Below are 15,528 nucleotides of genomic sequence, written 5' to 3'. Positions count from 1 at the left end.
GTCGCATGGGAGATTAACAGCCTAAAGCCTCTGGGTTTTTTTATTGCTTTTCTTAGGTTGGAAAGGAATTGCAGTTGTTCAGGTCGTAACTTTTTTTTAATAGATATGATTCCTGAAAATGCTTTAGAAGAAATGACCAAAAACCTTGACATGAGTGCAGTGTTGGCAGAGATTAATCATGCAGACCGGGAAGGAGTCAAGATGATGTGAGTACCCTGTGGTGTGCTTGGAGGGGGCTGCTCAGGTGCATGTGGAACAGGTGCCAGGGCACTGGGGTGAGCACTGAAGGATCTGCCTGGGACTCTTCCCTTCAAGTTAGTGTCGGTATTTCACTACTAACTGGGAAACAAAAGGGAGCTGATGGTGCTGTTGGTGAAGGAGCATTCACTCTCTGTCTGGGCACAAAAAGTTCTGTGGCGGGTAACTCCTGGGTGGAAGAAGACCTTGCACCCGTGTTCTGTGAACACATTCTGTACAGCTGAGATGTGAATTGTTCCCCAGATGGAGGGGTGGGAAATTAACACGCTGTAGTTGGAACAGTCCTTAGCAAAACCTGGCTGAACAGTTTGGGGAAATGACTTGGACCAATCACAGGCTTGTCAAGTGGAGTCCAACATGCTGGAGAAGTGGTTCCTCAGTGTTTTCTTAATGGAGCAGCTCATTCTACAATATGCAAAGGGAAAGGCTGTTTTGGGCAGCTATCAGTAACACATAGCAGCCACTTAAGCTACAGAGGTGGCTCCCTAAGTAAGTGACCGTAATATGTATGGAGCAAGTAGAGTGCCAAAAAGTGACGTTAAATTTTGGATAATGAAACCTCAGCTAGTTGAAGGGTTAGCTGAAAAGACTAAGATGTGGATACTGTATTTCCATATGCCAGGGTGCTTCCAGGGTAGCCCAGCATTCTGGGATGCTCAGGCTACTGAACAAAAGTAATCAAGATGACAAGGAAAAAAAGCACTGTTCATTTGAGAAGCTCTTTGTGCCATATAGACCTTTCTAAAAACTGACATTCTGATCTTCATAGCGCTAATAAATAAGAGTATTGAATTCCCTTTGGAATGTTTTTTGTTAATTAAAGGTTCAAAATGGAGGACAAAGAGTGAATAGCCAAAGCTGTGCAAGAGAGATTATTTACATACATTGGACTTCAGTCTGCAGAGGATTGGCTATCTGGCATATGCCAGCCTGGGACTTGCCTTTTGGTAGTGCAGTACCTCAGAGGTTCTGGAAAAGGAAAAAGAAAGCATAGTAATGACTTGAAATGTCAGAGAGCATCATTTCCAGATGATTCATCAGAGTGCCACGCAAACTGAGCTGCTAGAAAAAATTGTAATTTTTTGGTGAAAACTACTACTGTAGTGTTGGGAAAGTAACAGAGGTTGTGTGTGTTGAAAAGGGCTGGAGAATGGTCTTGGGAAACTGAGGCAGATGTGCAGCCTACACCAGATCTGATGGAACAGCAAAGCACTTGGCGGGGAGATCATGGCAGGATTTAAGCAGCTTGCAGTCTCTGGCTAATCTCTGAATTTCTTCAAAGCAGTCTTAAGACAGTGGCACAGAGGAGACTGGCAGTTCAAAGTTTTTGTTGCAACCAGTCTAGAAGAAGCTGTGGTCAAGTGGACACTAAAAAGCTGAACTGACTAAGGTGATGACGGAAGTGTTTTACTGGGGAATTAGTAAAGTAGGAGAATCTGTGTCTCCTTGTTAGTCAGAACCAGAAAGAAATGAGGTACTCGCTGTGAACTATTCTGGTGTTGCTAACTCCCTGTGCTGTGCAAAAGACAATAATAGCTTGCTTTAGAGAAAGAACTGCTTCTCTGCCTGAGAAGGCTGTGAAGTAACACCACAGGAAAAGACCATTTCCAGCTTGTTGAAAAAGCACTGCTGTGCAGCTATAGATGAGAGCAAATATGATATCAGGGTGCCAAACAATGGGAGAGAAGGTTATGGTAGTTGAGTGAAATGTCTAAAGATGTTACCTGTACAATGTACATGTACAAAGTGGCAAACTTTGTGAACAGTCCTGGAGCAAATCAGAGAGCTGACTTCACCAAGAGGCTGGAAATGATTGTCACCACATGGAGGAACTGTATGTTCTTGAGGGTGAGAAAGAGGAAGAGCAGTAGACATATGACAAGTTATGGTACAAAGGGGAGGGATTGTCAGTGCTTACTATCCTCCATCTACCACCAGCAAGGAAGATGTTCAATGGAATTAGAGGCTGGGGAATTAAAAACAAATTGGTAGGAAGACTTCCTCTGGGACACTACATTAAGAAGCCACCAAGCTGAACGAGCAATCTGGGAAAGAAATTACAAAGGGAACAAAAGTATCCCAAACTCCAGTGAGAAATATTTGGGCAGGGCATTAAATCCTGAGGTGTAGTTTCTAGTTTCTGGTCTGGAGTGATATGGCTGGTCATACTGTGCCATCAGCTGCTTGCAGAGGTTCTTGCCTTTGCGGTGCTGAGTGCCCTTGCTCTTCTGGAGATGGGACACAGACTTCATGGGTCCAGTATAACAGATGTCTTTGGAAAAGCTTGCTAGGAACATGGTGTTATTGGGCTAGCTTCCAAATAATTGTTTGCATTGGACAACTCTCTACAGGGAGGTGATACCTGTTCTGCCATAATTAAAATGTTGCCTCATCCTTAGCTTCTATGAATAGTTGCTTCCTGTACAGGAAGATTGGAGTCTGTCTTGCCTCCATTCGTACTCATCCTGCCCACTGACACAGCCATAGTCTAGGACATGGGGATTTGAAATTGCATCTGAAGAGACTTGAGTGGATGGTTCTGTTAGATGACGTCTCACCTCAGTACTTTCCTCCTCCCCCCTCAGCTTCTCACAATCTCCGGCATTGGAGCTGGACAAGTTCCTGGAGGATGTAAGGTAAGAGGGTTTTTTTTAAAGGGCAACTTTGACTGCGTGTAAGACTGGAAAAATTTAGGAGAGGCGTAACCTCAGACCCTGCTCCTTTCTTGTAGGAATGGTATCTACCCACTCACAGCTTTTGGGATGCCACGACCCCAGCAGCCCCAGCAAGTAGTGGTGAAGTCTCCCATTGCTCCACCATCAGTGAAAACACCGACTCCAGAGCCTGCTGAGGTGGAGACCCGCAAGGTGAGAGATGGGAGCTCCATTCCTTCCCTCCCCAGGCAGCTGTGCTGTGCAGCAGCAGTCAGTCACGGGGTGTCTCTGCTCCTGTTTCAGGTGGTGCTGATGCAGTGCAACATTGAGTCAGTAGAGGAGGGAGTGAAGCACCATGTATGTTCCCATCATCTGGCTGAGCATGCTGTGTGGGGATGTACCAGGGCAGCTGTGTAGAGCGAGTGGCTCCAGCATGCTGATGTGCTGCTGGTGCCTGGTGTGACCCTCTGCTGCCGTAGCTGCCATCTTTGGGGCCCAAAGCCAGATCCAGGCCCATGCCTGTGGCTGACCTGGCACGTAGCAAATGTTTTCGGCCCCCCCCCCCCCAGATTCAGGCGTCCTCCGCAGGATGGTGCTGCTGGCTGTGGTTTGGAATGGAACTGGATGTGGTCGTTCTGTTAGACTCCTGTGGGGCTTTAGGGGGGGGTGGTTCCTATCCTGATGGGGATTTCTGGGGATGCTCCTGGCTGTGGCCACCATACAGTCCCTCATGAGAACTTCTCTACTCTGCAGTTAACACTGCTGCTAAAACTGGAAGACAAATTGAATCGACACTTGAGCTGTGACCTGCAGCCCAGTAAGTACCTTTCTTCCCATGCTCTGGGGCCAGCAGTGCACTCAGACCTGGGACTTATACCTGTTCCTGTGTTGCAGATGACAACATCCAGGAGCTGGCAGCTGAATTGGTCCAGCTTGGATTCATCAGTGAGGTAAGCAGGCCTGGGGCTCATGTAGGGATATAGATCTGCATTCCTTTCTCAAATTTAAATGGTTTATGCCAGACCAGTCCTTTTCTAGCTGGGGATGTAGGAGAAATAAGACGTGTCCCTGCCCAATGCCCTGGCAGGCTTCAGCCAAGCTCTTAGCTTTGCACGGGCTGGGCCTACCGCTCACTGTAGCTTGTTCTTCCCAGGCTGACCAGAGCAGACTTACCTGTTTACTTGAAGAGGCATTCAGCAAGTTCTACTACACCCGGAACGGAGCCCTGACGGCAGTGACTGTGTCATCTTAGCACCCCTCGGCTCCCAGGCGGCCAGTGTGGCTTTGTTGCCTGTGACCCCTCTGTGTCTGTCCATCACTGTAGGGCATCAGCAAGACCCCAGCTGCAGTGCTTGGAAGCTCATCCTGCATGTGCCGTGGCTGGGCTTAGTGACAATCCTCCCTGCCCACCTATTAAAGGGGACTTTGCGCATCAGTATTATTTCCAGCCCTGTTTTTGTTGGGATTTTGCCAGGTGGTGCCGGGGAGCCGGGTCCTGGCTTGGGGTGTTCTGTAGCCCCATTCATGTGCATGGAGTTTGTTCTGTTTGAATTGTACAAAGTGTCTTTTGCACAGCACAGAATTTTTTTTTTTTTTTTTTATTTAAAGGTAAGCAGGGGCAAGCCCCTAAGCCCTGCCCCCTCTCTGCACCCTACTCTGCAACTGCCTCTGGCAACACTCACTACCCTCCTTCCCGGGCAGAGGGAGCCAGGGGTGGCCGGGCTCCCATAGCACCTGCCTGGCGCTTTGCCTGCCTCTTCTGCTCCCCTTTGGCTGCACTTTGTTTACTTGTTTTGCACAGCCGCTCAGCCCTGCACTTCGGCATGCACTGTAGGTGCAGGGCTGCGGTGTGTGCTGACACTGGGCTGTGTCCCCTGCAGCCTTCTGAGCCCAGCGCAGCGCGGCCCGACCCACCCTGCTGTCTGCTGCCCTAGGTCCCTGTGCACCGCGGGCCGCTGCGGGTAGCACGGGACCCGGCGCCGCAGGCATGGGGGCTGCTGGGGCGGTGGGGGCTGCAGTGGCCCTGCCTGCCCCGGGTCCCCTTGGCAGTACTTGAGGCCTGCCCCCGCGGCCCCCACTTCCAGTCTCGGGGTGCTTGGCGGGGCTAAGCCCACGGCTCCGCACACCTCTGCGGGGCTGGGTGCAGCACCGCTCCTGCATCTCAATTCTATCATTTCCTATTTTTAATAAACTGTTTTGTAAATACGCGAGTGCTGCCTCTTTCCGGGCCGAGGGGGGGCGGGGCGGGGCGGGCCTGCCCTGGGGCGGTGCCGGCTGCGGGCGGCTCTTCGTGCGGTGGCGGCGGCCATGGCTGGCGGGCGCGGGGGGCGGTGGGGGCCGGGGCCGCTGGCGGAGCCGCGGCGGCTGATGCGCACTGGGTTAGGGCTCATCGTGCTGGGCCACGGCAGCCTAGTGCTGGGCGCCATCGTGCACGGCTCGGTCCTGCGGCACGTGGCCGGCGCCAGCCGCGCCATCACCCCCGAGTACGCGGTGGCCAACGTGGTGTCCGTGGGCGCCGGGCTGCTGGTGAGAGCGGCCAGGCCGGGCGCCGGGGGCCGGGCCGGGCCGCGGGAGGGGGGAGACGGCCCAGCCTGAGGCGCGTGTTGAGCGCGGATCTCTCTCCGCAGAGCATCGCCGTGGGCATCGTCGCCATCCTGGTGTCGCACAACCTGTCCCGGGCAGCCCTGGTGAGTGCGGGGCCGCGGCGTCAGCAGCCGAGCGGGCCGGGGGCCTCGGCGCGGCTCAGCCCCTGCCGGCAGCCGCTCCCCTGGACCTTGTCCCCGGTAGTTCCTTCCGCCTCGGCGGCTTGCGGGGTTGTGGGTGTCGCCTGCTGCACCGGCTCAGCCGCGCCGGCAGCACCGGGAGGGTGGGTGGGCAGCAGCGTGGGTACTGGGTATCGTCCTGGGGCAGAAGTGCTTCAGCTAGTGGATAAAGCTGCAGCCGAGGTCAGGCATCTCTCTGTGGGCTCACGCAGGGTGGGCCTGCATGAGGCAAGGCTGCTGCCGGTGGGGGCCTCGGCTCTCAGCAGAGCTGGGCCTGTGCTGGGGCTCCCCAGGCGTAGGAGCTTGTGGGAGGGGGCTGTCTGGTGCCTCTGGGCTCATGGGAAGGGCTAAGGATGATGCCAAAGGTGCAGAAGCCTCATCCGAGTGCAGGGCTGAGCCATGCTAGAAGGGGCAAGAGGTTGCATGTGCTCACTTGGGGCAAACATCTGTGGGGTTCCCAGCATCCTCGTTACCCTGCAGAGTGGGCATGCAGCAGCGTGGTGTGCCTGGTCCCATGCAGTGGCAGTGCCTAGCCCTGGCATTTCCCCCAGCTCTGGGCAGCCCCAGTCTCATGTGTTCTCCTTGCTGCCTGCAGCATTGGACCCTACTGAGCGTGTCCCTGTTGAACAGCCTCCTGTCCACAGCGTGCAGTGTGGGCCTGGCACTGGCCATTGCCCTCACTGTTCGCGGCCGGGGCATGCACCTTGTCACAGGCTGCAACAGCTCCGCACTGCCTGCTGATGCCCGTGCAGCCATAGCGACCAACGACTGTCCTTTCAACACCACACGCATCTATGTGAGTCTGCAGGGCCACCACACCCCCACACCCCCTCCCACTCTTCCTCTTTTTGTCTCTGCTTCTTCTCATCTTCCTTTTTCTTCTCACTCCCTCTCTCTTTTGCCCATGCTCTCTCTGCCCTTCTTCCTCTCTCCCCCCCTCCCTCTCCCTTTCCTTCTCTCTCTCTCTCTCCCTCCCCCCCTCTTCTCTCCCCCCATCACCTGCACAGCCTCTTCGCTCAGCCGCATGCAGGTAGGCTGGGTGCAGTGGACCACGCTACCTGAGGGACCTCTGACCCTCTGCTCTGCAGGACACAGCCCTGGCGCTCTGGTTCCCCTCCATGGTGCTAGCGGCCACAGAAGCTGTGCTGTCTGGCAGGTGCTGTTTGGTGGCTCTGATCTTCCGGGGCATTGGGCCCTGTGCACGCAGCTACAGCAAAGACCAGGTATGCCCCATCAATCTGGACAGGTCTCCCTGCCTCTGCCCCACCATTGCTGCCTTTTTGCTGCATTTTGAAGGTGCTGGGTTCTGCTGGGCCCTTATTCCCATACAAGCAGGCTGTGCAGCAATGGGAGGGGGGAATGTCAAGTTTGAACCTCTTCTAGCCAGCCTTGGTGACAGACTGGCACCCCTTCATCTTGGGTAGTTGTAGAGGGACCCTCCCCCTCATCCCTCTGATAGCCAAGCCTGTTATGTCCTGGCTGTCCTGAGAGAACGCTGACCCCCAACCTGGCCCAGCCCTTCACACACCCCTGTGACCCTCTACCTCTTTTTTTTTTTCTCTCTAGCTGGCGAGGCCAAGTACAGTGAAGGAGGGGCCACCACGTGAGATGCAGCAACTCCTGGCGGGGCTGGCCGAGTCTTGTGCCTAGCTGGAGAGGTGAGTGCAGTGCATGGGCTATGCTTGGGGGATGGGAGGGAGTAGGCTCCACTGTCAAGAGGGCCCCTACCCACACCAGCCCCCTGAAATGTCTCTTTCCAAGCACATGCTACAAATACTGGCCAGAGGTGTCAGTGTATGCCTGGCCCTGCAGCACAGTCCTGCACTCATGCGTGCTCTTTCACTCCCAGGTGGTGCTGCAGGAGTGCTGTGATCCAGCGAAGTGAAGTTGCACCTGCACCGTGCTTCTGCCCCGGGTGTAGGCATGGGTAGGATGGGCTGCAGGGGGGAGGGGTGTGCCTTTCCCCCCCCAGCCCCACCACCCCACCTGGGACAAACTCTGCAGGTTCCAGACACAAGCTGCCCAGGGTCACCAGGCAGCCTTTGCCCAGCAGGTGCCATGGGCCCCAGACACTCTCCCCTTCTCTCCCCAAGCTGCGAGGCCCTTCCTGGCACACTAAAGGCTTCATCGGTCTTTTACATGCAGTGGTGGGGGTGGACAGAGGTGCTGGGGTCTGGCAACAGCCAGGGCTGGCCTGGGTCCTGGTGGTCCTGCTGCAGAGCAGGCAGGGTCAGCTTGCTGTGCCTGTGCTCAGGCAGGCCAAGGAGTCGAAGGTGAAGAGCCCCTTTGTTGTGAGCCTCTGTTGTTTCCCTGAGTAAATAAACTTCATTTTCACAGTGGCTGCTGTAAGTGGCTCCCCAGGGTGGATGCCTGCTGGAAGCTGGGCCTACTAATGGAGGGACAGTGCAGCTGGTGTGTAAGCCCATCTCCATGCTTGCCCCCCACCAGGCACAGGGATGCAGACAGATACATGGTCCCAGTGTGACTGTCACCCAGCAGGACAGAGGGCACATGTTTAGCATAGCTAGGTTGAGGCTGAGAGGCATATGTGTACAGGGTTATGGCCCTGTGCCCTAGGAGCTACACGTGTTCCTGGGCTCAGCATCCCTTGACAAACAGGAGCACATCAGGGTTGAGAGACCTGTTTATTGGGGGTGGAAGTGGAGGGTGCTGAAGAACAGGACTGAAAGCCGCCACAGTCTAGCTCACTGGAAAGAGAAGCTGGTGTTCGGGAGTCCTCCACACCACTGGCTGAGGAATTTGAGCACATCTTGGCACGCAGGGCTGTGGGATGTCTGCAGAATGAAAGAGGCCTTGGCACTGGCAAGGGGGCAGTGCTGTCACCCTCTGGCCAAGGGCACCCGTGGGAGCTGACAGAGCTGCACAGGCAGGGCTGGGTCTGCTCCAGCTCTATAAGTGAGGTTAATCCCCACCCAGCAGCACACAGGGAGGGTGCACTAAAACTGCCCTGGTTCAGTGTATCTCTACCCAGCGGGACAATGTTTTATTGTCAGCATGAGGGGTTGAACACCCTGCAGCCTGTCTCCCTGCCCCACAGGGTGCCTGGCTCACCTTGACAGCCATCAGGAACTTGTTCCATGTGTCCTTGTTGGCTTCTCGGCCTGGCCGCTTGAACTCTATCTTGTTCCTTAGCACAGGGTACCCTGGTCACACAGTAACACCTTCAGAAACAAGCTGAGACCCACAGCAGACCCCTGCCTTGTGCACCCCTTCCCTCTCTGCCGTGGCCAGCTGGCTAGGGCTGTTCCCATGGGGCAATGCAGGGAAACAATGCCACCCCAGACTTTTAGAGACCAGAATGAGGAAGGGGGTGCCCAGAGTGGTGGGATCAAAGGAAGATGAGGGCTGAGCTGCCCTCTGGCAAGGACACCCAACTAAGTATGTCAAATGATAGCACCCCACTCCTGACCTTTGGAGCCAGAGTCCTGTTGCTGGTGGCCCACGCCTTCTCCCCGCTTCTCTGACCCGCTCTTTAAGTCCTGCACCACAATCCCTCACTGTCTGAAGTGTGCAAGTGGGGGGGACAGTATTTGCCAGAATAGACAGCTTTTGTAGAGCCAGGGCAAAGCAGGTACAGGTGCTGCATGCGTACATGTGAGTCAGTGCTGGCCAGCCTGGGCAGTCTCCTAGACAGTGCTGTGCGAGACAGCAGTCACAGAATCATAGAAACACAGAATGGTTGAGGTTGGAAGGGACCTCTTGGGTCTATATAGTCCAACCCCCTTGCTCAAGCAGGGCCACCCACAGCTGGTTGCCGAGGACCATGTCCAGATGGCTTTCGACTATCTCCAAGTATGGAGATGCCACAACTTCCATGCAACCTGTTCCAGTGCTCAGTCACCCTCACAGTAAAAAGTGGGTCCTTCCATCTCCTCCAGCAGAACTGGTCCCCACAGCTGCACAGTCTCCCTACTCCTCTTACAGCATAGCCTGAACTCCCTCCCAGACCCCTCCTGCAACATGTTCCCACTCCCTGCATGGCACCATGTACTCCTTGCACATGTGTGAGCTGGCCTGGAGCTTACCTGTAAGCACACAGGGCAGGGAGCGCACCCCTGTATTTGCTGCCACCAGTGAGGCTTCATAGGTGTCACGCTCATCCTGTGGCAGCACCTGCTCCAGCCGCTGGTCCATGGACATGGTGAGCACCCAGTCCCTGACCTCCTCCCGCTTCTCCTCCTGCAGGGCAGAGGCCAGTGTACCTCCTGATATTGCATGCTGTGCCACTGCCCAGCTGCTGCTCCACAGCACTAGGGAGCACACTGGGGAGAGCAGGACACATGAGTGTGCATGCAGGATGTACACACACATGTGCATGTGTGCATATTGGGGGTGTGTGTGTGTGAGTGTATGCATGCGTGCACATGCACACGTGTATATTGGGGGGAGCATGAGAAAGAGTGCATGTGTGTGCATGTGTATGTGTGTACTGGGGCTGCATGTGTGTTTGCAGTGGGAGGGCACAGGGCAGGGGGCAGTGCTGAGTACATTTCCATCTCCTGTAGTGCCTGCTGTCCCACCCTTGTCCCAGTCCCTGTTCAGAGAGGACCCTGAAGCAGCATCAGTGTTCATGGGAGCTGAAGAAGGCAGATGACACTCACAGGCACGTGCTGTTGGGCTGGAAGTGGCACTTCAAAGGGAATGTCTGTGCTCTGGAAATCAGAGTGGTCCAGAGAATCCAGGTTCCCTTCTTCAATGGCCTGAGAAAGAAGTGGTGGAGCACTAGGCAATACCATCCTTGGAGCTGACAGTACAATCTACATTGTGAGGATGGCATTACTGATGCCCCTATCTATTAGTGCCATGGTGATTGGGCCCTCCTGGGAGGTGGCATTTATGGCCATCCTCTGCAGTGTCAGAGGATGTGTGCCTCTGAAACACTGTACTACTACAACTTGTCAGGTGGCCTCAAAGGAGGGAAAGATGAAATGGGGAGGTTTTTTTTCCCCAGCAGCTGCTGACAGTACTTGGAAGACTGGTACAGTAAGGTCTGTCGGCTTCCTAGGGTTTGGTGTTTTCTGGTGACCAACCTGCTAGTCAAGGAAGGAGTTGACGGCACGGAGGATTCCTGAGTCTTGTATCACAGTGGCTAAAGCATTGGGCCATGCCCTCCACCCCTCAGGTAATTTTCCTTCCCTTGGAACAACTCAGATGAGATCACAGAATCATAGAATAGTTTGGGTTGGAAGGGACCTCTAAAGGTCATCTAGTCCAACCCCCCTGCCGTGGACAGGGACATCTTCAACTAGATCAGGCTGCTCAGAGCCCCGTCCAACCTGACCTTGAATGTTTCCAGGGATGGGGCATCCACCACCTCTCTGGGCAACCTGTGCCAGCGTTTCACCACCCTCAGCGTAAAAAATGCCTTCCTTATATCTAGTTTAAATCTACCCCCCTTCAGTTTAAAGCCATGCCCCCTTGTCCTGTCGCAGCAGGCCCTGCTAAAAAGTCTGCCGCCATCTTTTTTATAAGCCCCCTTCAAGTACTGATAGGCTGCAATAAGGTCTCCGCAAAGCCTTCTCTTCTCTAGGCTGAACAACCCCAACTCTCTCAGCCTTTCTTCACAGGAGAGGTGTTCCATCCCCCTGATCATTTTCGTGGCCCTTTTCTGGACCCGCTCCAAGAGGTCCGTGTTTTTCTTCTGCTGAGGGCTCCAGAGCTGGGCACAGTACTCCAGGGGGGTCTCACCAGAGCAGAGTAGAGGGGCAGAATCCCCTCCCTTGACCTGCTGGCCATGCTTCTTTTGATGCAGCCCAGGATATGATTGGCCTTCTGGGCTGCAAGCGCACATTGCTGGCTCATGTCCAGCTTTTCATCCACCAGTACCCCCAAGTCCTTCTCGGCAGAACTGCTCTCAATCCTTTCATCCCCTGAAAGCTGTAACGGCACTTGCAGCCATGAAGACTACAGGCCTAAACTGTTAGGCCAGCTTGGTCTTTGCTGCAACATGCATGCATGGTGGCATTGGCACACACATGGTGAGAAGGTCAGGGCTGCTCAGGTGTCCTGCATGGCATGTCCTTCCACAGCTAGTGTTAGGGTACTCAGTGCTGTGCGTGCACACACGCACACACATGGAGTAGCATTCAGGATTCTCCATCAGCACCAGCTCAAATGTGCTGCCACATTCGAACCTCAGATGTACCCTGGCCAGGCTGAGGGTCTGTTTTGGCCCTACGGCCTATTACCATTTTAAGTATGATAGCCCTCCCTCCAGCAGACTATACGCACATCTGAGAGGTCCAGGAAGCGGTTCAGGAAGATGAATGCCATGTTCTCCCAGTTGACTGCCTAATACAGAGAGAAACCCCAAGTAAGACCAGGCAGCTTATCTTCACAGCCACAACTCTCCTGCCTGAGCGATGGCTAGAAAGGATGTGATTCAGTTTGTGCCGAAACATCCCACTTGCAGCACAAGTAATGGAGAAGGAGAGTGCACATCCTGGCTCACCATCCCTGAGGACTGCTTCACAGGCAACCACTGGGACAACTAGCCCATTAGCTACAGGCTGTCCCACAAGATGGAGTCGGGCATTATTGCACAGCCAGCATCATCAGACAGCGAGAACATGCTGCCATGCTTGCCATGTGTCATTGCGTCCAGGCAGGTGGTCAGAGCCTGTAGTCTCAGGAGTAAGGTAACACAGGTAATGCAGAGCAAGGCAGACCAGTTAGGCGTCCTGAATCTACACTAACAGAGCCATGTGATATAATGTGGCCTCTGGCCTACCCCCTGGGTCTGCAGTTCATGTCCCCTTGCTAGCTCAGGTCTGCCCTCCCACTACCTACTGCCATTCCATGATAAAATGCAAAGGCTAGCAAGGTGTTTGAGGTAAGACCTCCAATGCCAGTGTCCGGCTACTGGTCTACCAGTGCAGCTAGGGGAGGATAGGGGAAGATAAAAGTTGAGAATCCCTGAGCCCAGCGTCCTCCATCTCCTTAGCTGCTCTGGTGGCAGATAGGTCTTACCTTGGCAGCTATCCCAGCTTCATAGAAAGCCTTGTCTGCAGGGAGGAGCTCAGTATGGCGCAGCAGGGAAATGGACAGCTTGGCAGCCACAGTGTCCTGCAGCCACAGGGGACGGTAAAGCCACAAAAATCAGCACAGAAAAGTCAGGTTGGAAAGGATCCCATGAGCTCATACTGCCCCAGACTCATGGCAGGTACTCTGCACCCACATATTCCCGACATGTTTGTCTAACAAACAAAGGTTAAAAACTTCAGTCCTGACCCTAAGTACCTTCACTATCTGAACACACAGGAGGACTGTCACCTGAAGATGAAGTTCTGCTTTATAAACATTGCTATTTTTTACTAGAAGCCACACCCAAACTCCCACTGTTTGAGTCACAGAATAGTTGAGGTTGGAAGGGATCTCTGGTGATCGCCTAGTCCACGCCCCCTGCCCTGTTCAAAGCAGAGTCAACTACAGCAGGTTGTTCAGGAACATGTCTGGTCAGGTTTTGAGTATCTCAAGGGATGGAGACTCTCCAACATCTCCAGGAAACCTGTTCCAGTGTTCAGCCACCGTAAGTTTTTTCTTATATTCAATCACATAAGAATTTTGGAGTGGGGGTGAGGAATTCAAGGGAGATTTCACTTTTCTGCTTGCCAGATAGGTTCTCATCACACCAGAACTGGGAAGGCCATCCCTCCTTCACAGTCCCAAATAAATAGACTACCCAACACCTCAACATTCCACAACTGTGTGTGTCTGTACAGGTTTCCAAGACATCAGACTTGGCTCTTTCTGTCTGACATGTCTCTGGACCCCCAACATCTACACACACAACCATGGGGAAGCCCCAGTCTCCCCTATGACTTTTACTGGGGTCCTAGCTGTGACAACCTTTCTTTTTCACACCTGCTCTATCACAGCTCCAGTCTCACACTCATACAGAGCTCTGTCACAATTCCACAATCCCATATGAATCAAGACTTCAGCAGGGACTCTTCTATATATCGTGGTCCAGAACAAATCCCAATGCACATGAGACTCAAAAATACAGTGCCTTGTGAGACCTGGTACCCAGACCCATGAGCTCCCAAAGCCCCATAGAAGGCCCAGCACACAGGTCCAGTATCTGCCAAAGCCCTGTGTGATGCCAAGCACCCAGGCTCATCAAGCTCCCAGAGCCCCTCCCCCCCCCCCCCCCCCCGAGGGGCCCAGCACACAGGCCCGTGAGCTCCCAAAGCCCTGCACAAAGCTGATCTGCTCTCAAGACCATGTGTGAAGCCCAGCAGCTCTCACAGCCCAGGACAGCTGAAGAGGAAGCAATGCTTCTCCTGGGAAGACCAGATTTTTGCATGATTCCTAAATTTCTACTGGTGCCTCTGCTCCCACAAGTCATGCCGAGCATATGGATCAGCTTCCCACTGGTTTACATCTCAGCGGCTGGGGGCAGGTCCCACTGTAAGGAGTCAGAGAAGACTATCTCCAGTTCCACCTGCTAGTGGTGGGCTCCCAGATCACTATAGTCCCATTCTCATGCATCCATGATGTGTAAGTGATCCATGAAGTGGCATAGTGAACTATGAATAGCCCTGAACCTGCACATCCCCACAGGGTTCTGCACTCAGGGTGGTGACCTGGCAAAGGAACTTCAAAAACCTTACCAGTTGCTTCACGCCCTGAGCAGCGGAGCGGGTGGCATAGTAGTGAGAGATCAGCAGCATCGTTTCAAACTCTTCATGTGCTGGAGTGTTTGCCTCACTTGACTTTACTAAGTTTTCATACTGAAGAAGAGGAAAGGAGAGTAATTGAGAACATGAGAGCACAAGGGCACTCTTCATCCACTTGAGTCCAGGGAAAAGTTGGGAGCGAGAAGTATCTGAAATATCCAGGCACCTCTGGGGACTGGAAAAGGGCTGGGCCTTGGGTGCTCTGGGTTCTACAGAGTGCTAAAGGGAGGAGGCTGTGGGAGAAGGGGAGAGCCAACTACTGCAACAACAGACAGCATTGGAAGCAGGGGTGAGTTTGGATGGATGAAGGGGGATTTGTGGATTTCATTTGTGCTAGAGGTGGGTATTTGTGGGACAGAAATGGAGAAGAGGCAATCATGGGCTCTGGCTGAGGTATTTTGGGACAGGGAAGAAAGAGCAGAAGGTTCTAAGCATCTCTGGGGAGATGGGGAGGACTCTTATTTTCCAGGCTCAGTAGTGCTGTGCTTTCCTCAGGTCCTTGCCCCACCCAGGCTGCTGAATATGGGCGTAGGATGAAAAGTGGGCATGTTGTGATAGGCTCCCATGTAGCAGTGACACAATGAGCTCTGCAAGTGCCCATGTCCAGACCCACTTCTAGGATTTGGCCTTGAGTGCAGGGTCATCTTCTTTCCTAACTTCTCTTGCCCAGCCATGTCTACTTCACAGGATCCTGTTGTTCTACTGTCCACATTGTGGACGTTTCCCCATTACCTCTTGGCTTCTGTTCTACAAATACTGCCCACGTCACCTGGCTAGAGACTGGTTCTTCTTTCTCCCCTGCTAGGAGCCACCAGGGTGTTGGAGTTTAACAGGCAGCAGTGGCCACGGCCCACACTCACCAGATGGAAGAGAACATCACGCAGGTCAGCCCAGCTGGAGTAGGCCTCGGCACAATTCATGCCAGATGCATTCACCATCTCCACAAAGAGACGCTTGTAAATGTTGAAATTCTGCAACAAAAAGGAGAGAAATCTTGAGGGAGCCAGATGGGAAGTCAGCAAAAGTCTGGAGCTCTCCTGCTGTCAAGCACAGGCTGAGGGGACGGCAGCTCTGTATACAGGCTCCTGGAGCACACTGCTGCAGATTGCTGGTTGCAAGGGGTGCTACAGGACAGGCAGGGAAATGGGGAAG

General features: G+C 53.9%; 3 protein-coding genes across 8 annotated transcripts in view; 2 read left to right on the top strand and 1 right to left on the bottom strand.

Annotated features, from left to right (window-relative positions):
* NRBP1 (nuclear receptor binding protein 1) overlaps positions 1-5,117 on the top strand; it is a 47,274-nt gene extending 42,157 nt beyond the window's left edge. The window contains exons 12-18 of the mRNA XM_076332411.1: positions 104-206; positions 2,844-2,894; positions 2,990-3,125; positions 3,216-3,269; positions 3,666-3,729; positions 3,807-3,862; positions 4,066-5,117. Of these exons, the coding sequence (XP_076188526.1) occupies positions 104-206; positions 2,844-2,894; positions 2,990-3,125; positions 3,216-3,269; positions 3,666-3,729; positions 3,807-3,862; positions 4,066-4,164 (563 nt within the window). The 3' untranslated portion in view covers positions 4,165-5,117. The remainder of the gene's footprint in view (positions 1-103; positions 207-2,843; positions 2,895-2,989; positions 3,126-3,215; positions 3,270-3,665; positions 3,730-3,806; positions 3,863-4,065) is intronic.
* A 102-nt stretch (positions 5,118-5,219) lies between these two features.
* Positions 5,220-15,243, top strand: KRTCAP3 (keratinocyte associated protein 3). 4 transcript variants are annotated; one of them, XR_012994833.1, is made up of 7 exons: positions 5,220-5,438; positions 5,540-5,599; positions 6,270-6,470; positions 6,763-6,897; positions 7,241-7,332; positions 7,524-7,601; positions 15,182-15,243. XR_012994833.1 is itself a non-coding variant. In XM_076332409.1 (6 exons), the coding sequence occupies exons 1-5, from the start codon at positions 5,220-5,222 to the stop codon at positions 7,322-7,324; spliced, it is 699 nt and encodes a 232-aa protein (XP_076188524.1). In that variant the 3' UTR covers positions 7,325-7,332; positions 15,182-15,243. The 4 variants fall into 4 exon arrangements, 3 of the variants coding, with proteins under 3 accessions (XP_076188524.1, XP_076188525.1, XP_076188523.1); XM_076332409.1 differs by lacking the exon at positions 7,524-7,601; XM_076332410.1 differs by lacking the exons at positions 7,524-7,601; positions 15,182-15,243 and adding an exon at positions 10,201-10,293.
* IFT172 (intraflagellar transport 172) overlaps positions 8,306-15,528 on the bottom strand; it is a 43,223-nt gene continuing 36,000 nt past the window's right edge. For all 3 annotated transcript variants that reach the window (XM_076332405.1, XM_076332406.1, XM_076332407.1), the window contains exons 41-48: positions 15,237-15,347; positions 14,311-14,430; positions 12,665-12,760; positions 11,927-11,986; positions 10,297-10,395; positions 9,721-9,874; positions 8,747-8,838; positions 8,306-8,469 (exon numbers count right to left, since the gene is read on the bottom strand). In XM_076332405.1, coding sequence (XP_076188520.1) covers positions 8,380-8,469; positions 8,747-8,838; positions 9,721-9,874; positions 10,297-10,395; positions 11,927-11,986; positions 12,665-12,760; positions 14,311-14,430; positions 15,237-15,347 — 822 coding nt within the window. In that variant the 3' untranslated portion in view covers positions 8,306-8,379. The remainder of the gene's footprint in view (positions 8,470-8,746; positions 8,839-9,720; positions 9,875-10,296; positions 10,396-11,926; positions 11,987-12,664; positions 12,761-14,310; positions 14,431-15,236; positions 15,348-15,528) is intronic.

Source organism: Aptenodytes patagonicus, chromosome 3, assembly GCF_965638725.1.
Source record: "Aptenodytes patagonicus chromosome 3, bAptPat1.pri.cur, whole genome shotgun sequence".
NCBI classification, from domain to species: domain Eukaryota; kingdom Metazoa; phylum Chordata; class Aves; order Sphenisciformes; family Spheniscidae; genus Aptenodytes; species Aptenodytes patagonicus.
This window is presented reverse-complemented; position numbering and strand designations above follow the sequence as displayed.